This window comes from Mesoplodon densirostris, chromosome 7 (assembly GCF_025265405.1).
Source record: "Mesoplodon densirostris isolate mMesDen1 chromosome 7, mMesDen1 primary haplotype, whole genome shotgun sequence".
In the NCBI taxonomy this organism is placed as follows: Eukaryota; Metazoa; Chordata; class Mammalia; order Artiodactyla; family Ziphiidae; genus Mesoplodon; species Mesoplodon densirostris.
Genome location: NC_082667.1, coordinates 106,809,907 through 106,832,265, shown reverse-complemented (window position 1 = coordinate 106,832,265; position 22,359 = coordinate 106,809,907). Strand labels below are relative to the sequence as shown.

Sequence of the window (22,359 nt, the reverse complement as noted above, 5' to 3'; positions counted from 1 at the left end):
ACTCCCACCAGACTGTCAATTTCAGGGAAAAACTGACCCAAGAACGCAGAGAAAGAGGGGGCAGACAATAGGGAGGGCCACCTCTATTTGGACAGGCTATGAGGAGAGCAGTGAGGAGAACACTGTTTACAGCCACAACCAGATGCCTTGGCTTCATCACTGACCACGTGACCAGTGCCTGCAGAGAGACACCCATCTTAGCCTATGCTAAGGGGCCTCCCTGTCAGTGCAGAGGGGAGGACCACAGACACTTCTCATCTATGGCCGCCGACTCCCTGGGGGCCCGCACACATCTATCAGACACACACACACTCATGCACAGCCAACCATCAGGAAGCACACACTGATCTTACTTTGTTGCTGCTCGACCAACGCACTTCCACACACACAGCCCTGTGTCACGGTAGCCCATGTCCTTGCTGGCCTCTCTCCCTCTGGAAAGAGCAATAGTGATCACTGAGCTGAGAGCTGGGGGCAAGCACTCTAGACAGGACAGGCACAATGGAAGCCAGACGAAGGCCACTGGGAGGTTGGAGCATCTTCCTACCATACTTGGACACTGCAGAGCGTTTACGGGGACCCCTCCACCAGGCTGCAACTGTATGTTCTATGCCCACCTCTCCTGCCTGTGGTTGGCATATGGCTGCTCTGGAAAAGCAGAGAGGGACGATGAAGATCTCTTTCTGCTCCGAGGAATGAGGTCATTGAGGAGACTGGCCATCAGCAGCAAGGCAGCTGGGCCAGAAAGCAGAACTCTCACTTTATTCCCACACTTGAGTTGGTCCTGGATCCCTAGAGACAGATCTGCATCTCCTGGGAGAGCTGCTCCCATCCCGGCCTCTAGCAGACTGGACTGCCTTTCATGGATGGGGGTTTCCAGCGTCTACTTTCTCCACTTGTTCTGTTTCAAGTGGCTCAATTTAATCTTTGTTTCAATTGAGAGGCCCTTGGCAGAGAGGATTTTTAACTAACTAACTGGGCACCATATATTCCTTCTCTTGGGGTTCCCACAGAGAAGAGATTTGGACCACAGTTGTGCAGGTAAGCAAGCATCAGATAGAAAGTGCTTAAAAACTGTTACGTGGTCCTTGTATGAAATGGTAGATAGCAGATAAGGTCTCGAAAAAGGATCCTTCCTCCACCAGCATCCAAAGCTTGGCTGGAGCTGGGGTCTTTCCCATCTGAGGGGTCCCACGGACTGGCTTATCATCAGTCCTCCAAGGCTGAATGACACAGGACCTGCACTCAGGAGGCTTGGCCAAGCCTTCCTGGGGGTCCAGTCCATCTCAACCTACTGCACAGCTAGGTACAAAGCAAAACTAAGCTTTGCATGGGCAACCGATCATGAGGATGGCTGTAAGCAAGCGAGTTGTCAGGGGCTGTTCAGGCACATTAGGAGGTGCGGCACTTGTGCATTAATTCAAAGCAGGAAACTCACAGAAAGCAAAGCCGTCATACCTGGGATGGCTGTGGGCTGGGCCGAGGTCCTGAACACAAAGTGAGCTGCTTTGGACTTTCCCTGCTGGTTCTCAGCCACCACATAGACCTCGTACTCGGCATTCCAGTCCAGGGACTTGAGCATGACGTGGTCACTGCCAGATGGGAGCCTGATCTCTGGTTTCCATTCGGAGGAGAGCTTCTGGGAGAAATCGGCAAGAAAGATACAAGACACCAGAAAGCTTTAGATGAGATAGCTGCTAAGACCAGCTAACAGAAGAAACATAAGGGAGTCAGTAACGATTGGTGCATGCAAAACAGAAATAAAAACCAAAGATAGGACGTGGGCTTTATTCTTAACCAGCCTGAAAAACCCAAAGGTAAATGATCACGCAGGTCAGGAGGTCAACCTTGCATGCCTGCAAATACAAACAGTGGCAGACTGCCAGTGTGGCATGGGGCCAACTCTTCAATGTTCTGTGCATCACCTTGAGAGCATGCAGGGACCCAAGCTACACTCTGGAATGCTGGCCCATGGCCTAAGGACGACCTAGAAGAGTAATCCAACAACTGTGTTTCTTGTCCTGTTTCAGAATGTTGGTCACACTCAGGTGTGTGACTCACCTCCCTGACATGGGACCACTGCACAGATTCTACTTTTATTAAAAATAAAAACTATCATTTATGGAGCACCCACTACGTGCCAGGCATTGGACTAAAGGCTTTCTGCACATTTTCTCACTGCATCCCTACAACAAGCCTGCCAGCGCTTTTGCCCGGCCCTTACTAAAGCTGATGATGGGGAAGGGAGGGAGAGGTCAGGTGACTTCCCCAAGCCACATGGGCAGTCGAGCTGTGGCCAAGAGCCTCTGTGCCCAAAGCCTTTCATAGAAGGGAGCTCAACACACATCTACTGCACTGAACTGGATTGTCCTGTTCCATGCAGTGTGACCTGGTCTCTGAGACTGGGGCTGGAGGTGTCACAGGTGTGAATTCTTCTGTCAGGTCCAGGGCTGAGGTGCCCAGAGTGCCTACAAGGTACACTAAGCTCAGCAGAGCACTGCCCAGGGCATGATTTCAGGCACGAAGCTGGAGTTATCGGTGCCCCTCTTTTCTCAAATGTTCTTTCCAGTTCTATCCTACACGTTTGCCAGTGAGTTTGTTCTGGGTGGGAGCCGTTGACACATGTCTACTGGATGATGGGCTGCTCCCCGGAAGAGCAGAACATACAAGCAGTGTCACCTGGAAGGTGGTCTAGCCCGTGGCTGAGGCTGGAGGAAGAGTTACGTTACAGGAAAGCCAGCCGTCTTCCCAGAAAAATGCTTGGCACCAGCCAAAGAGATACCTTTAGGAATGGGATATGACCCATATGTCATGGCCATGACCAGGGTGGGGAAATGGTGGAAGGGGGGTGCTCATGTCCTCAGCGTCTAACTGGAAGCCAGGCTATGGCTCTAAGTTGGCTCCTGAGCGTGTCAGCATGTGCCCCATTTTCATTTAAAATGAAGAAATTCAGCTCTTTTTGTCCTCTTTCTATGCAAGGCTTCTTTCCTTGGCACACATCATTACAAAAGAGAGAGCCAGAATATAAAGCAAACATTACGTTACGTAATACATAGTAATAATACATAATAATAGTAATGCTCAGCAAATATTAGGATTTTGAGGTGGAAGAGAGAGGACAGTTAAGGTTGTCGAGGTCTAACATATCCCAGTGTTTTGCCCCAGTTGTCTTTGTAATGCAGGCCTGCCTGGCACAGCTGGGACGGCTCTGCTGGAACACTGACACCTGATGTGGCCTCATAAGGGAGATACTTCCAGCCCCAGCCTGCATCATACCAGTGATTATCACAGTTACCATGTACAGAGTTTTCCAAGTATCAGGCACATTTCAGGTTCTTTGCTTATGTTATAACTAATCTTTACAACAGCTCGATAGGCTCTCCCCATTTTATTGATGGAGAGATGGAGATTATGGAAGACTGGGTGACCTATTCAGGTCCCACGCTGCTAAATGGTAAAGCTGGAATTGGGTCCCATGTCTGTTGGGCCACATCAGCATAACAACACATAATAACATCCTCCCCCCACACTGCCCACTTCCAGTGGGCTCCATGGGACCACCTGCCCAGTCCCTGCATCCTACTCCATAGCAAGGAAACCACAGGGACCTCTCAGATGGTGGTGCCTCTGGGCTGGGCCTTAGGAAAGTCAACTGAGGCTCCTCCTCCAACATCAGGCTCACACCTGACTACACAGTTAAGGAGGAGGGGGCTAAGTGGACTGACAGGCTGCCCAGTGGCTGAGACGTGTGCCCGGGAGGGCTCTGTGCTGTACGGACTCTCTGTAGACCTAACTGGGTTAGGGCTCCCACGGCACTTCAAGCAGGGCTGATCAAAAGGCAGAGAGGGAGTAAGTCAAATTTCCTGGGAAAAGCCTATTTTGGGGGCTATCTGAACAAAGAAAACTCCTCTCAAGTTCATTATTTTCTACGGGCAAGAAATCCTAGCAAGAGGCTATTTCCAATGCTCAGATGTTGCCTCTAAACCTCTGAGCAATTGGTTGTGGAAGGCAATGGTCAAGGGTCATTCTAAAACCAAAAAAACCCCCAAAAAACACAATGGGGTGATTTTCAGTTTGGGGGTCGGGGATGACAGGTGGAATGTCAGAAATCTTAGATGGGTGGTGGGCAAACCCAGAAGAAAAGGCTTAAGGCCAGGCTCACTGGTAGCCGGACAGCAGGGTGACAAGAGCTCAGGTGGGCTGCACGAGCACTGGGGGTGGGGTGAGGGAAGGAGCTGCTTTAGGACCTGAGGCAGCCCAGGCCGGGGGCTAAGGACACCGTCTCTTCAGGCACACAGACCTGGATTCAAACCGTGGCTGCCTGGCTGTATGAGTCATGCGGTCACTGACTGCATAAGCCTCACTTACTTCCTCTGTAAAGTGGGGATAATCATTAAGACCAACTTCGTAGGGTTCTTGGGGAGAAGAAAGTGCATGTGATCATGGGCCTGCATGCCTGGCCTATGATACACACTTTATCCAAGTGTGATTATCAGATATCAGTATGTTATTTGCAAAAAGTACTGGGTGATGGTAGGATAACTTTGTAGAAAAATGTAGGAAGCAGAAAAATCAGTCATGGTATGGATTTGTCATCACCAAAATCATTTTAGAGGTTTTAAAATGGTCTCTGTGTTTATCCATGTTATACGTAGCACAGAGGACCATATTCAATATCCTATGATAAACCATAATGGAAAAGAATATTAGAAAAAGAATGTACATATATGTATACTGCAGTCACTTTGCTGTACAGAAGTAATTAACACAACGTTGTAAATCAACTGTATTTCAATTAAAAAATATAAAATAGGGGACTGAAAAAAAAATGGTTTCAGCGTAGACATGACCTAAAGGCTGCAAGTCAATCTTGGAATGTAAAACCCTAACCTGGACCCAGGAGCCACCTGCCAGGCACAGAGGCCGCCCCTGCCCCCCTGGGCTTTGCACGCTGTTGCTCCAAGAAGGCAGGTGTCAGGGTTGCGGGGTGGTATGAAGCCTGGGAAGGAGGCCACTCACCGCTCGGTACTTGACCAGGTAGTGTCGGATCGGGGAGCCGCCGTCATCCTGCTTGATCAGGTTCACCTTAATAGAGTTTCCATCCTCTCCCATCTGCCCTTCGAGCTTAGGTGCACTGGGTTCCCCTGAAACAGCCACGTAATTCACATGACATTTTCATCCACAAAATGAAAATCCAATCCATCAGAATGGGAGGTAGTGATGGGCTGGGGCTGGCCTCTTGCTTTCTCAGCAATTCAAATAGTTAAAAAGCAATACATATAAAACTCTGAATTCCAGTTGGATGCCTCAGACTTAGCCCAAACTGAGAATGCCTTTTGGGAATGTTCTGGGAAACCGCCCTCCCTACTAGCATAGTTCTTTTACCATTTTAGAGAGAAGTGTTTTTTTTTTTTTTTTTTCTGTCACGTGCTTGTATGTTCTTTTAGCTGCTCTTATAACTGCAGATTTAACTTTTATGAACCTGGTACATTTTGAGGAACAGCCTGAAATATGGGAAAATGTAAGCATTTAAGGAGAAAACTTACACCCATCAAATAATTTTTCAAAGCAGCCCAGTTATTTTTCCCTGGATATACGATTCATCCCAGCGGTCTAATCCCTAACTGGGGTGGAATGATGCTGCATTCTTGTGACCATCTTTGCATGAATTAAATTTTATTACTTAGATTCATTAAAAAAAATAACGAGTTTCCAGTTGTGATTAAGTAAAGCACGGGTTGCTGTAGGCAAATTTCTTGTAAGTATACTGCATTTGTGGCTCAACAGCCTGAGTGATAATCCTTGGTACCTTGTATTAATGGAACGATCATTAAAGTCTTTTTATTTGTGAGAAGAGCGAGGGAAATATGTCTTTAGCATTTCTCAGCAGAAAAAAGTCAATGTTTCTCTCTCTTCCTTGCAGTAGAACTCTGAATCCAAGGTCGACAAGAAAGATGAACTTGTATGTGACAAACTACCAGGGCTGGGATGGTTCTTCAGGAAGATGCCGATTTACTTTAAGAGAAACTATTTCATTAGTATATGTTGAAAGCAATGAGATGAGAGAACATCTGTTATAAAAAGTTAAAATGAAGATTTAAAACACTTGGGAACCCTGTACTTCCTGTGGAAAGCATCTCTGTATCTATATCATGACCTCAGGCAGAAAATTTGGAGAGCCTATAAAACAGTACCTTCTGGGTGGGTGGTCCTCGCTTGTTCTCTGGAAGATAGAATCACAGACATGGGATAGGAGAGCCAGGGGAGGCTTGTCACCTGGCTTTGGGCCTCATCACCTACCGTGTACCTTTGGTAATTTAATGAGAAGGCTGCTGGTAAGGTCAGTCCAGCCCACCGTCCTCACTCAGCTACTCTGAGAACCTACAGTGGCCGAGTGTCCTACTTTTCCCTTTGAGACAAGGAGGAACCAGAGACAAAGCTAACGAGAGCCCTGCTACTCGGCCTGGGTCGGCAGCACACACACCACCTGCAAGCTCAATTAACAGGATCGCAAGGCGATCTTGGTGCACACGTACTAGTCACGGGGACACATAAAAGCAACAACAGGGAGGCTGTGTAATCTTAATGTCTGAGGGATAAAGTATTTAGGAAAATTTGTGCTTATTATTTGTTTTCTTCAATCAGTAATTAAGGAAAAAGAAAAACAAAAGATAAATGGGCTTCAGGCGAAGACCTGTCCTGCTTTTACGCCACTATCTAGCCACCAGCGCCAACTATTCAGTGGAAAATACTTAGAGGTTTGGTTTAGATAATGTCAAGGTGCGTACGCTTCTCAAATTCTTTTGGACCATTCTAAGTCTTAGATAATATTTCAATGATGTCTTATACCATTAGAGATATCCAGTGCCAAAAAGAAATTCAAAGTGGAGTATATTTTAGAGTAGGGAAGGAGGTCTGTGTAGATTCAACAATGCTGAACAATGGAATAGGAGATGCAGTAGAACTTTACAAAATTCTACTCTCTTGCTCAGTTAGAGTGACCACCTCGTCCTGGTTAGCCTGTGACTTTCCAGGCATTAGCACTGCAAGTCCTTTACCATGGACAAACCCTTAGTCCCAGGTGAAACGGGATGTTGGTGACCCTGGACTGAATGAAGACTTACATTCATCATTACAACTTTCTGTATTCAGAATTGCAACACTGACTCTGGGATTAATGGTCTCTTTGCCTTAAGAAGCAGGGAAGGAGGTGGCATCAGCGGTCCTTCCAATACACCCACCAGGCAAGGACCTTGTCCTTCCCCAGAGGCCTCCTAGGAAGGGAGATAGAGATTATTCCACCGGGGCTGCTCTGTCTGTACCTTCCTTACTATTTTCTCTCAGATTTGAGCCATATGGCTCTCCAAGGCTGAATCAATACCGCAAAACACTGAACCCTGCTTTGGGGGGAGTGTCTACTTAGAAGAGGGGCTTTCTCCAATGTTGTGAAGCTCCCTTTAGAACTGAATGCTAAGGATGCCACAGTGGAGCTCAGGGGGTCTAGTGCCTTGGCTAGGTCACTGCCTCAGTCTCCACATTTGCAAAATACTAGATGCTCCCGAGGGCTTCTCCTCACTCTGATATCACCATGACACTGTGACAGTCACTGGGCTAGGATGAGCTGTCAAGAACACCTTGGCTATTTTCATGATGCTGTAAAACACAGAACCCCAAATCTAGGATGTTCAGTCAATTTTAGGGAGATGCACCGCAAGATCAACAATTCCATAGCACTTAGGCACAGAGTAGCCCATTTTTTCTACAATTTAAAAAAAGTTATCTCAAAAAATTCCTGTCTTTGAAAAACAGACCCCAAGAGTCTTCAAAGACATATGAACAAAAATCTAGCCAAGGAATCCCTGCAAAAACCAAGAGCCCCGATGAAGGTGCTGTCCTATTTTTGGATTTGTTTCAAAAAGAATATAGCGGGAATCACAGAGCAACCACTAAAAATTATACCACAGTTCGAACATAATTCTAACATTTATAGACGTTAGAACACTATAATTTGCCACCATTTTAGCTGAGTGACTACCACGTAACTCTGATGTGTATTGCTTTCTCATAGAATTTAGAGTATTTTATATCATATCATTTAGAGTACTTTAAAGATAATGTATTCATCAAATGCACATTCAGTACATACTAAGTACTGGGTAGTCCATTAGGCTTTCGAGTTTCAAAGGTGATTAAGACAAGATTTTGTTTGCCAAATGAAATAACTTAGTTATTCAAGTATTATTCAATTTTTTGCATGGTGGGGCCCTTGTACAGAAATCTAACACTTCCTATGACAGTATTTCCAAAGGATGATCCTATTCAACTAATATCATAGAGATCTGGACCAACGTTATGGCCATGCAACTTGTTGTAAGTACATGCAGATGTGGAAAGAGCAATATTTGTTTAATCAATTGTCTTACTCAAATGTTTATTGACAGCCAATTTTTTTTAAAGATTAGAAATGGGGTTAAAGAAACGATTTCCTAAGCTCTCTGCAGAAAGAATGTTCCAGTCACGCCTGAGGAGGGAGGGGGCTGACACCAAAGAAACGGGCCTGGCATTCAGGAGGCTTGCTGCTTTATTGAACACATTAAGAGAGGAAATTATTTAGAGGGTCCCAGCGTACACTCTGTTCTGAGATGGCTGCTCTGATTGAAATCATTATGGGTAATTTCAGCAAAACCAATATTGTAATTATTTGTAAATGTTGGTTTGCAATTCAGCAGCAATCGGCAGGTGGCTTCAAGAAAACCCCTAGGGTTAATTATACCTTCTGAGTTTAGCTTCAGCCATGAGTCAAATTTTTTTCCCTAAATATTTTATGTAAAGACTAAAACAGTGGTATTCATAAAAATAAACCTTGTCAATAACAAATATGAAATATCAGGCAGTTCTGGTATTTTCTAGAAGAATGTAAATTGTGTACGGAAGAAAAAAAAAAAGAATGTACCAGAGAGACCGCATACAGTCAAAAGTATTACTGGCAGGTCCTATAAATTCCCCTTAGAAACCGTAATTGAAATGTGTATTTCTGGCCATGTAGATTGCAGGTTCTTCTTTGTAATTATGGTGCTACTGGCCCTAAAATCAGAGTCAGCTTCATGTCTTTCTCCTCGTCAGCAGAAGCCCTGGGATCAGAAAACTACCGCTGGATATCTGAATTCCACAACAAAAATTCTAGCAAACCCAGGGCCTTTGAACAGCAACTATGAATTCTGGAAGGAAAACAATATTCTACTTCTCACTCAAAAAGCCCAAGGACCAAGAGTTGTGTGTTCTGAATGAAATGCTGAGGGGCCAATAGGCTGAGACAGGCTGGACCTGGGTTCTGTCTTCACCCACTTTGTTTTCTCTCCCATCAGGACCCACACAGGGTTTGGTGCATCTGAGAAGAACCCAATGATGGTTGTAGAGCCTGCATTAGAATCTTTTACTACCAAAAAGGATTGCCTGGCATTAAAAATACTGTTTGTTCTGTTTCTCCTAATGCCTGTTCCCCTTTACTGATTATTTCTTATAAGCAATTTGAAACTGTTCTAAAAAGTCCAAAATGTATGATTAAGCTGTTCTGATATGACGCTTGTTTGATGTTCCCAATTCAAGAACATTTAAAATTACATCAAGAAGTTCGAAGCTTGATCGGTCCTTATGGGATCAGCAAATTACCAAAGGGAATCAGGACTTAGTTATTAGACCACCAACTCCCCTTCCTCAGACCAACCTCTTAGCCCTAATGTCAAACAGACGAATGTGACCTATGCCACACACACTCCTGGACCCTCAACATCTCCCTGATGCCGCTTTGGCAGCCTACCTGGCTATTCTAGTCTAAGGTGGTTTTCCAGTACTCCCAAACAGCAGCCCGCAGTGCTTGGACTGGCATCCATTTGTCTCGAGCATCGCTCCCCCAAATCAGGCCTTTGGAGTAAAGCGTTCTTTTTCTCCTGAGCACTTGTCTCTTAACTGTTAAGGGTTTGCTGGGCTAGCATGACCTGACTTTTTGCCATCCTAGTCCCTGGCTCTGGGGAGTGCTGGGGTACAGAACAAGCGGGTATGGGCGTGGCCAGGTCCCCCACTTCTACAGAGAAAGGATGCTTGGCTCTCTGTGGCCAGGCTCATGGAGGCATCCAGTACACAAATCTTCCCAGCGTGAGTTTTCTTGGGAATTGTGAATGGGAGTGAACGCTGGTGGGGGAGGCCTGGCAACACCGGGGACGAGTTAAACAGCAACAAATGAACTCGGACAGACCGAACCACAAAAGTACCAATTCCCTTCTCGTGGGTGTCATGAAAACACCAACAGGTTCATTGATCAATTATCTTTGTTTTATCATCCTAAAAAGAAAATACGACCACGAAGGTATGGCTTGTGGTTATGGGGGCTGATCCAGGCTGAGGAAGTTAAGACAGAAATAACTGGCGTCACCAACAATTAACTTGGCTCCTGCCTCCGAGGTCACAAGTTGGGTGCGTGAACATCTCCAACACTATTTCATGAACGTGAGATTCGTTATTAAAAGTATGAGGCTCCTGGGAGGTTTTAGCCCTCATACTGGTAAACCTTAGGGAAATGGGCACTTTCTGAACCCCGCGGTCCCTGCCCACAGGATTCGGGCTGATATACATCATTGCCTTGGTCCCTTCACGCTAGCTTTCTACCCTGGTAACCACCAGTGCTGGGAATCCTTAGGAATAAAGGCAATTAGAGCAGAACCCCTGGTGAAAAGTCTATGTCGACCTGCCAAAGACCGTGGCAATCCAGACACACAGCTGTAAAAAATAAAGGAGGGGGCGGTGGAAGGGATGGTTAGTGATGTTTTCGATCTAAGAAGGAAGAGTGGGTGTTAAGGAGTTTAGTTCATCAGAATCAGCATTTCCTAGTACAAGTCAGTGTCAGTAGCTAAAGAAAAAAAGATCATTATAAATGGGTGGGGAGGGATCCATGCTCAAACATGCAGCACACGAACAGGGGGGTGCAGGGGGCATCTCATCACATGCATGCTGCTGGGAAGGGCGTCCCATTTATGCAGAGTCCTCGGTAGCTGATGGAGGCATGGAGGAAGCGGGACCCGCAGTTATGTGATGTCATGATACCAGAAATAAACTTTGGCACCAGGGGCTCAAATTTACACTTCCAACAAACCCATGCCTGTGCCCTTGGGTCAGGTGTCTGAGCTTCCCTGCCATGGACCCCTCCCTGCAGAGCTCTGTGGGCTCAGGGACCAAGTGGCCCTGGGCGGTGCTCAATGCCTGTGTTCACCTCCCTTCTTCTGGATGGAAACTGGAGGTGCACGGACACCTGGCATACGTTAACCACACCGTAGGCAGTTTTGCGGGGGGGTGGGGAGGGCGGAGGGTAGTGGCCACTGGATTTAATCTATTGTGGGCATACAACCAACCCACTGTTCACTTAAACCCTCTTCATGAGGCTTAGCTCACCTGAAACCCTTACTAATGCCCAGAGGAGCCATCCCTAACTAAGATTTATTTTTCTCCTCTGTCAATTTTATTTGCTCCAGCCTCTCCACTCTCTTCAATTTTATTATTAAAGGCCATTTCCTGCTGCTTGTTGCTCATCTGAGTAACCGTCCTCTACCTGCCCCCTTGCAAATGGCAGGAGAGGGGTGGTTTGATCACGCTTCGGAATTCCACAGGCACCCGAGGTGATTTTTTAGTACTGGCCAAATTTTCTACTGACAGCCAAGACCACTACTAAGGCGGGATTCTAGGGCAACTGTGGGAAACACCTTCAAACACTTCTAGCCTTGCTTAAAGTGTCTGCAAGAGATCTCTTCTCAGAGGTGTGAATGAGCTTCTACCTTGCGCTTCATTCTGAATCACAGCATTGCACAGAAATGACCCAACTTGGTTTTACAGAAGAAACTAAGGGGTTTCAACCCAATATCTGCTTACACTTCAGCTGTCAGGGGAAAGGTTCAGCCTCTGGGCAGTCACCCCAAGTCTGAAAAGAGCTTGTCTCCCTCAGGGAAATAATGAAACCACATTTTTGTGTGTGTGGGACTTGGAGTTTATACAATCATAGGTTCCCAATGTTCTTTCTTCTGCCCTAAGACTCACAGATTAAGATAATTTTTTAAGCTGGGTCCAAGTTTTTAGCACTATAGAGGTTTCCTGCTTTGGGGACATCCCTCCTTTATTTCATACGATGTAAATGTTAAACATCTCCTTTTGGGAACAAGGATGCCTCCCATCCAAGACCCTGTCCAGGAGTCTGGCTGTAAATGGGACTAAACTGGGGCACGGAGGCCACACCCAGAGAGCTGAAGTTCTCAGAGGGGGTCAATGCGGAGGGCGAGGGGTGGCACAAACAGGGCTCACACACGTGGGGTGCACGGGACACAGGACAGACCAGGGACAGAGCACATGCGAGACGAATGGCCGATGGTTTCGTTCGTGTGGATGTCGCCCAATCAGCTCTCAGAGAAGCGAGGTCGCCGGGGACCCCTCGCATGCACGGGCGCCCTGGGGGGGTTACTGGTGTTAGTTTCGCTTTTGGGATCAGTTTAGCCCGTGTGTGTCTCAGGTTGTGACGTGAACTACAAATTTTCAGTTAGTCACGCATGTGACTCCCAGGGTAGGTTTGAATGGGTGTTTGAATTTACTGGGGGAAGTGGTGAGCAGAGGCTTCCTTTACTCTTCATGGTAAATAAGAAATGTTTTTAAAAGGTGGTGACAGTCACAATATTAACTTATTATTTTGTCACTCCTGTGTGCTTAATTAGGCTATAATTTTTTTTGCCTTTGCTGCAAGGGTCAATTGTGTGCTTCTGGATTACATGGATCTCCAGTCCTGGTAATTGTCAAGTGACTTTTGCTTTGATTTTTCTTCCCTCCTGCCCGGAGTGGGAGGTGGGTCACTTGAAAAGTGACACCTCGGCCATCACAGCCAAACTGCTCTAATTCCAAATTCTTAAATCTCTCATTTCAGAAAGTCCTCAATCTGCATGAAGTTTATGAAACTCTCTCATTGGTTTTGAGCAAATACAACCTTTGGGATTGATACGTTTCTCTCTGTAGCAATGTTATGTTTTTATGGAAATGTGACATTTTAGAGCAGCTGTGGTTTGTAGAACTACAAAATTAAACAACAATGCTATAAAGCTCACTTGCAACATTGCTTTCTGGGAAATAATGTTTATGAGCTATCTGGTAAAAATTCAAAGGTGCAAGTTCTGCCATGGCTCAAGTGATTTTACTGTAGCCAAATTTCTTGAAGCAAACCATTAAACCAAAGGCTGTCATGGTATCAAATTGTCATGTAAAGGCTACGAAGATGATGAATTCTGGATTTGCACTGACTGAGAACAAGAGGAAATCTCTCAAATGGCTTTGCTTAGGAAATCCGAGACAGGAAGAAATGAGTGGGCCCTATGTGCCAGGCTGTGGTCCCAGATTTATTTCACTAATCAGAACAAAGAGTTTTACCTTCTGTTCACCAGCGTGGACGACATCATCAGCACCATGCAAGCCACATGACAAAGTCACATGATACGCACGCACATGATTGGTTGAAAGGAAAGTGGAGGAGATCACATGGAAAATACAAAAAAATTAAAAACTGATGTAAACAATGGGCAGGGAGAAAAATCAACAACAAAATCACAGACTAAATAAAAGGAGAAATTAAATTAAATTAGCAGCATATATAGGAAACATTGGAAGGGCAGTAAAACTGCCCGGAAATAGAAGACTAACAAATCATAAAGAGCATTTGGTTAACAACACCAATAAGCATTAGCTACAGCTGCAACACTGCATATTAATACCACGTCAAGGAGGAGCATGGAAACTTGTTTTGAAATGGGGAGGTGTCTCTGTCAGGACCCAGATGCCAAAGTCAATCCAGGAGACTGTTGAAGGAGAAGAACAAGGCAAGTTATTCTTCACAGATTCCAGAAATGTCTCGGCATCCTTGGAAAACAAGGGCAATGAAACAGAGCATGGTCATGAAGGAAGAGTCCCATGATTTTTAAGGCGCAGACCGTGTGCCCTGGAAGAACAAAATATTACATTACATTAAGGAGTCATTTCACGTTTCCTTTGGTGCAATGAGGAGGCAGGTGTGGGATGAGCGAGGGTTGGAGGATGCAGGCAGAGGAGGTGGCCAGGGATCTCATCTCACTGCCGTATTCGTCTACCCATGTTATCCTAGGGGCCACCATGAGATAACCCCAATCAAGACACATATAAAAGAAGAGGCCAGCATTTTGTTCTCTCCATCTGTGAGTCTGCTTCTTTTCTGTTAGATTCACTAGTTTGTTGTAGTTTTTAGACTCCACATATAAGTGACATCATACAGTATTTGTCTTTCTCTGTCTGACTTATTTCACTGAGCACAATGGGTACCAGTGGGGAAGAGGTACAAACTATTTGGTTTAAAATAAGCTACAAGGATAGATTATACAACACAGGGAATATAGCCAATATTTTATAATAGCTATAAATGAAGTATAACCTTTAAAAATTGTGAATCACTATATTGTATACCTGCAACTTATATAATATTGTACAGCAACTATACTTCAATGAAAAAAACAGTTAAGTAAAGAACGATGAAGTAGTATAATAAAGATTCTAACAAAATAATAAAAAAAAGAGGCCAGTGCAGAAGGGAATAGGTTTCCTTCCGGAGGTTGAGACCATGGCTTTGTCAACACTGAACAGCAGACACTGAACCCCTGGCTCAATGAGCTAAGAATTTGACATTAAACACATGTTCGGGCATTTGTGGATACAGTTATCTCTTTAGACTTGTGGTGAATGGATAAGACACGAGTTTGATTTTTACAATGAAAAAAACAGCTTTCTTGTTTGCATTTGCCTATACTCCTTTTTGTCCTATGTTATATTTACATCTGATTTGTTACTGGGTGATTCTGCTGCAGCAAAAGGCCTTTTGGGTTGCCCACCTTAACTTGCACAGGCTAAGGGGCATTTTGGCTACTACCCGTTGCCGCTAAGAGAGAAGGAGGGCAAAGAAGGAAGGTGAAGATACCTTTCTGCCCAAAGCACACCAGTGTTTAAAACTGATTCGAGAGAAATGCTTCAACCAAGTGACACAGTCCCTTGCCACTGTGAGCTGATAAGAGTGTTTGCTTCTCACTGTCCAACACTGCACAGGGTCTGGCACGTTCCAACCAAGGGTGCCTGCAGGGATTATAGACAACTGAGCAGTTTCTCCTTTGATTTGACTTAGGCCAACTTCATTCATTCACAATTATAAATGAATCAATACACACACACAGAAGCAAAAATAAAAGACATTATTTATATTCAACCCTCCTGACTGACAGAAGATTGATGGATTTTTGGATGCTTCCAGCTACCCCGCTGTTAGTTTCACTGCAATTCACACGTGCTCCATTCTGCCTTACAGTTGAGAAATATGTTCATGCTAAATACACGCTGCTGCCCAATCGTGACTGTCTTTCCTTTATCCCAGGATCCACTGGGACCTACAATTTGGGTCAGTAGTCAAGTGGTTCAAAATAAAGAAGACTCAAACTTTCTTCTCTTTGGATGTCACTGCTCATCATTTTACCTGTGGGAAGAAATGCCTGATGTTTAAAAATTAAACCTATGTCAGGGGAGAGACCCCTAATTCCTCCCTTAAGGAAAAATCTGGATCCAAGATGGTTTTCCTTCCAGAGAAGACCAACCTACAGTGAGACACCTTAAATATGACCCAAGTTGTGCAAATGCATTGCGTAGCCTTTTCCCGCTATGCTCTGCACGGCACACACACTGCACTCAAGCGGCAAAGGACTAGAGCAGCGTTGTTAGCAGATGAAAGGGTGCTATTAATTTCATTCCTTTTCCAAATGCAGAGAAACCCATCACCTGAATTAAACCCATGTGAGTACAGCTCATTGTCGCCTGCTCTGCTCACAAAATGTAACCTCAAAAGCGTCAGGAATTAAAATTCACTGCAGCACGCACACGCAGAGAACACCAAGAAAGCGGAGCCTCAGCTATGCTCTGCAGTAGAAAAGGGAACCACTCCGTGCAACACGCAGAAACTCTTTTCTTCTCTGTTCAATTATGTATCAGAAACCCTGGCCCAGGGAGTGGAGCGGGAGCTGTACTTGGCATTCTTGCTTTCTGCCTTCTGCTCTGACTACCCTTAATGGGATGCACGTCATTTTTCCTGTGCACTCAGAAGTATTATACAATCTAAACCTCGCACACAGCTGTGGACACACACACACACACGTTCCGGTTGACTTGTCAGGGAGTTTAAGGCCTAACACACAAGCCCACGTCATTAGAGCGTTATAAAAGCTAGCTTGGAACGTGTTACAGATTGTGATGAAGTGTAACGTTTTCCGTGATGGGAAAGATGGTACAGTTTGGCCATCAGGAGATGAATTCCAGAACTTTCATCTAGACTTTCAGCACACAAACTTGACAGAGCCTGGTTATGCTCTTTGAGGCCATAATTTTTCTAGCACGAGGGAGGCTAGAAGCCCCTCTCCTTCCCCGCGTGCTCGGGGCACACACTGCCACACTCTGCAGGAGGCAAAGGAGGGCGTGCTGTCAGGGAGCAGGGGCTCCCTCCTTCCTCACCCTCTCCCTTTCCCTGGGCAGCCAGCTTCTATTCCTTCCCTCCTTGTTCTCAGTCTTTTAGCTATGCTACTTTAGCCTGTGTGTGTGTGTGTGTGTGTCGGAGGGGGAGAGACAATGAAAGCTGGGACGAGATGCTCTCCTTTTGTCTCCTCAGCATTTCTCTAATCATTTTCTGGTTTTTTAACTTGTGGGTAAATTTGGAAAAGTCTCCTTGTGCACAGAGTTTTTCTTCAAGAATCACCCCGGTTCTTTTGGTGACACTGGGTCTGCTCTCTTGGCCAGGCAGACAGCATGCTTAGGGTCCCACACCAGGCAAGGAGCCTCCGTGCATGCACAACTGTTGCTTTGAGCACTCGGGGGGGAACCAGGGACAGCACTGTGACCCAGAAGTCGGCTCTGCCACAAGCAGCAGTCTGGCCCTGGGCAGCTAAGCTCTGTACTCACTAGACGGTTTGGTGGTGGTAAGGGCAGGAAGAGGCCAGGTTGCTATGGAAACATGAAGGATGGAAAGGGCACAGAAAGGTGAAAGAGGGAACGGAGATAAATTAAATTCATAAACACATATCTATGTGTGTGTGTATATATTAAGGCATTATTATAAAGAAAAAAGAGATGGTGAAGCAGGTATTCTCTCATTTCCTTCTTCCCTGATTTATCAATATGAATGTAGGTATTTTAAAGAGATCATCAGTGATTTTGCTGACAAATTATTCTCACGCAGCAAGAAGTAACATAACTCTCAGTTGTTCTTACTATGAATTCCAGCTACTACGTGCTGGGCACCGTGTTCTGTGTTTTTCATACTTAATCTTTAATTATCATCAATACCTACAGAGTAGGTAGAATCTATCCTTCCTTTGGGAGATAAGAAGTGTGAGGTTTGGAGAGGTGGGGTGACTCATTCAAGGTCATGGAGTTACATACAGGACTAGTGGAGCGGTATTTGAACCTGGTCCCCAAACCTGAATTCCTGCTGCTACAGTCCACTGCCTGGAAAGCAGTGCGTGGGGTGGGAGGGCTTGCTTCCAAGTCAAGTAGATGCCACACAGGGCTCTGAGCTTGGGGCTTGAATCACTCCTGAGGCTCCACCCAAGGTGCAGGGCTTCTGAGGCACCAAGGGGCTAGGGTCAGCCGGGCAGCCCCACCGGCTGCACTGTCTGCTGCTCTGCGCACATGCTGGCGTGACACCCGGGTCTCGCTCAGCAGCTTGTCTCACTCTGCTCTTTCCCTTTGGAGTGCTGGGTTCATAACTCCGGACAGTGGGAGGCCCGGAGCTCTCCCTACGTCCGGGGACTCAGGGGAACAAAAGGGCAGGGCAGCCGAATAAAATAAGGTGGTAAGTGAGTGAGGCTCAGGCAGGGTGACAAAGCCTGAGACTGGCGACACCACGGCTGGCTTACTGGCACTGCTCCTAGGTGGGCAAACAGCTTGATAAACGCCAGGTTTGTTGTTATTTGCCGGGGGCGGGGGCACGATGACTTCTCGTGTTTTATAGAGAAGAAAAAACAAGTCTCCCTGGTAAAGGGCTCAATAATGTGCCTAAGGGCCTACGGCCAGGCACATCTGCCAGCAGACACTGTTTCTTTTCCCGCAAGTATTTACGAGAAATATATGCATTTATGGAGAAAGCAAAAGCTACAGACCTCACTATCTCATTTCAATGTCTGCATCCAACTATGCCAGTTAAAATGAAGGGTGAAAACACAATGACCCAAACATTTCTAATGACCCTGCAGAATAGACATTTTTCTTGGGAAACTCCTTTGGCTTCTCCAAATAATCAGCCCACTATGAATCCCGAGGACAGGGCTGGGGCTGCCATAGCCTCAGGGAGCCTGTCTGCGGGGTTTTCTGTCCAGAGCCACGCTTCCCACTCGCCTCCTCTTGTGGGGAGAGCTGTCCCCCATGAATCTGAGGGGACCTGTGCCTACTTCTCATCTGCTTCTCTAAAACCCGGTGCTGCTTTCCACCAACAGAGTGGAATTATCACCTGGTAAGGGAGGTAATGTGAGGCAGACCCACTGGGGCTGGCAGAGAGCAAGCAACCTGCAGAGAGATGGATGAAGAAAATGATACTCACTATCCGGATGAGACAATGGAACAGGGGTGGAAGAGCTAGCAGGAGCCGCTGAGGAAAGAAAAATGAAGGTGAAAAAAAAAGATAAAAAAAAAAAAAAAAAGATCATCGAGGCACACAGATACTGAAGGGAAAAATGGAAGAGGCAACCCGGGGGTGTCAGTAAGAGAAGCTGAAGCAAGTATTAAGTGGGAAGGAGAACCCCATGCGTGAGAACAGGTGGCCGGCGGCCCAGCAGAGAGCAGGGCCTCTCTGACTTCAAACCCTGAGCCTGTGCGCCTGCCAGGCCCTGCCGTTCAGGTAAGGGACTGGGCCAGGAACAGCTGCAGAGGCCTCCAACCCTGCCTGAAAACAGAGAGCCAGTGCCGCAGGACCAGCTGTCTCCATAGGATCAGGTGTCAGGAGGGAAGGGAACTTGGACCCCAGCTTAAGGTGAACCAGCAGAAAAGGGGAAAAGCACTTTGGTTTTGCCATTACCTACCTCTTCATGTGTATATATATATAGGCATATACCTAGGTGGATGGCACGTATTTATAGCAGAACCTGTGTGCCTCCCTCTCTGATTTCAAGGTCCCAATGAAACAGAAACAACTATCCTCCTTAATGTTTGTGACTGGGCGAGGGAGGGATGGCTTGGCATCGGGAGGGTATGACAGACACTGCTGCCCTCCAAACCCTATGAAATGTGATGCTCTGGCTGCTGCTGTGTGCACAGAGGGCCAAGCAAATTAACATCGAGTGGTATTCTTGCCCTCGAGAGAAAGGGAATGTTCGAGGGGCCAGGACTCACCAAGGTAATGCTAGCCAACTTTCTGCACGGAGAACCTTTAAAATGGTGCATCCGAGACATTTGGGACACTGAATGGATCTTTAGTTTTTCATTGGCCAATATTCAGAAGTTGTGCCATCAGCAATCACAAAACATAGTCCCCTTTGAGAGCGGTATAAAAATTTAGAAACACATCACTGTATCTCCAACATTGCGTTGACACGCATGGCTTTGTCTCTCGCGTACCTTCCAGAGGAGGGGGCCTCATTAAACCATCGAGTACCATGTCACTGGAATCAGAGCAAGACAGGCTACTAACTCATCATGACTTGATAGCCTGGTTAGTTCTGGTAAAAGTGTACCTCTCTCTCCTTTTTTCCTTTTTATTTATTTATTTATTGGCTTGAATTGTTTGCATGATTGCCCATATCATTCTGGCAAAGGGATAGGGTTTTGTGTGCTCTAACCACAATAGATTACAGTGCTTTAACGTATACTTGCCATGTGCCATCTAGGGGGCAAAACTGTGAAAGCAAAAAAGTCTCAAGATGCCTCTTTTAAAAAGTAGAGACACACTTATAACCTTTATACCCGGAAAGAAATTGTCTATGTCGCTTCACGGTACAGAAGCAAATGAAGAGGTAACATTCAGACAATGAGATTCTGAAGATGTGTGCTTCATTCGTGGAGGAGAGAGTCATGATAAATTGTCACATCATTTCTTTAGGGCTTTAGCAGCTCTGAGAGGGAAGCAGCCCCTCTCAGGGCAAACAGAGGTTGCGAGCTTTCCGCCTAAGAGTTTCGTGACAGCACGCAGACACCTGGCCTAAAAATACATGAAACAGGGACTTTTTCCCAGGTTGGAATTCCGTTTGTCCCACTAAAGCCACAGCTTCCTTTGCCTTCCCAGAAACAAAGGGACCTCCCAACAGGTAAGCCTGGCTTTCAAATCGGGCCGCTCCGAAGCAGGAGTCCTTGAGATATTGGCTAGTTTCACCTGCTCATCCCTGTTTTGACATATTCATGGCCCCAAATGTGGAGTAGTCTATGAAGGAACCATGAGGGCAACACTAATATTGGGACATTTCAACAAACTTCAAGTGCTGAGGAATGGCTCTCCCCTACGCCTCCCAACCCAGAGGGGCCGGCAGCATTGACTCTGTCCCGGGTGCCAGCCCCTGCTGACCCTATACTGTCTCCTCCTTGGAGGTAGGGTGTACCCAGTGCCTACCTCCAGTGCTACAGGAGCAGGCTGTGCACCTGCACCCCGACATCACAGCAGGGGAATGCACTGTCCGTGGGCAAGATAAGCCAGCTTCAGAAACCACCACCCCTGGTTCCTGGGGTCGGTGTAAGCCCACAGCTAAACGGATGGCTGATCTTGTTCAAGTTCAGACAGCCTTTGTGTCTTTCAAGGAATGGGAGTGAGAACTCAGAGAAGGTCCTTCCTAAAACTTATCCTCATTTTCTAGCAGCAATATCTGGGGTTTGTTCTGGCAGTGGCAAACATTGGCATCTTCCTTCCAACTGTAACCTTTTCTCAGGATGGCTCTAGGCATGACAGGATACCCCTTGGGCAAACATCCTCACTTCAGCAACTCTAGGAAGGCTATGAGGGTGCAAGGAAAGTCCATAAGAACCACCTTTAGTGAGAGCACAATATTCTCTTACTCCACTCAAGCCCTTGAAAAAGGCACGTTCAACTCTAAAACTGCGCCACATTCTCTTTATCTAAAAGAAGTTTGCTTTTTAATTCTTTAAACCATACCTTTATTAGGTGATTGAGAAAACTGACCTTTCATGACACTAGCAATGCCTGCTGCTGTATCACTCACGATTGACTTGGAATAGAGAACTGACCCCACCATTTTCCAAAGGACTTCTTGGAATCTTGGTTAATTATCCATCTTCATACTGGCAGACAACAAACAATAAAATCTAGAGGTCTCCTTTTCTAAAAAAATTGAATGTTGGCTTTAAAACAAACAAAAAAATTCTCTATAAAAATTCTCACCCTAACAAAGGCTGGGCTGGCAGTGAATGAAAACCGCTTATGACCCTTGAATTTCAAAACCCAGTTCCTCCGAGTCAGTATCCAAAACCCCGTTACTGGTTAGACACTCAGAAGGAGGCCTGACCCTAGCCTTCCTCTCTGTCATATAACTAAGCTGGCCTTTGTTCACTGCTAAATCCGGAGGAGAGGACACCCGAAGACCAGGTCAAAGATCCAGGAGGAAGGTGCCCTCGTGCCTTCTGAATGCACTCAGGGCAGAGCTGAGCTGCCAGCCCAGAGCACACAGCTGTCAGTCCTAGCCGTCAGCTCCACCCAACACACGATTCTGAATCCTTCCAGAACTGGTTCATTCAGGAACCAACTCTGCTGAGAGAGTAGATTTAGCACTTGCTCGAAATCTCAGAACACCTACACTGAGCTGCTTAGTTTCTGCTGTTGCTGCAGTATTTCTGAATAAATTTCAAAAAGATAAGCTTCCCTGAGTGCCTTTCAGGAGCTAGGAGCTTTTTATTAAGAGAGTGTGCAGCTTAAGACTTCCCTCCACCATTCTGAGCTCAGCCTGGGAAGAAGCTGAGCCTCAGTGGATACAAAGTTTGGGGGGGGGCATCTATGCAGGCTGAGACCAGACCACAGTTCGGTTCCCGGAGCAGCAGGCGTGCTTCCTGTTACCCCTGCTCTCAGATCCACTATTTACAGCTTACACGATTAGGGTGTCCTTCCTGGGGAGAATCACCCTCTTTCTGCATTCTTGGCAGTAGACCTACTAAGTAGCTGGTCAGTTTTCCCAAACATGGAAATCCACGTTGCAAGTAACCTAGTGCTAGAGAACAGAGTTGACCAGAACTGGGGGTTTAACTCCCCTGCAGGATGCATGTACCTGCGACTTGAACCAAGTTCATGCTGCTCTT

General features: G+C 46.2%; 1 protein-coding gene across 4 annotated transcripts in view; it reads right to left on the bottom strand.

Annotated features, from left to right (window-relative positions):
* Nucleotides 1–22,359, bottom strand: part of NCAM1 (neural cell adhesion molecule 1) — a 327,998-nt gene that overhangs the window by 13,713 nt on the left and 291,926 nt on the right. For 2 of the 4 annotated variants that reach the window (XM_060105674.1, XM_060105676.1), the window contains exons 14-15: nucleotides 5,020–5,144; nucleotides 1,459–1,639 (exon numbers count right to left, since the gene is read on the bottom strand). In XM_060105674.1, coding sequence (XP_059961657.1) covers nucleotides 1,459–1,639; nucleotides 5,020–5,144 — 306 coding nt within the window. Of the gene's footprint in view, nucleotides 1–353; nucleotides 435–1,458; nucleotides 1,640–5,019; nucleotides 5,145–22,359 lie in introns of all 4 variants that reach the window. The other 2 variants (XM_060105673.1, XM_060105675.1) reach the window with 2 other exon arrangements.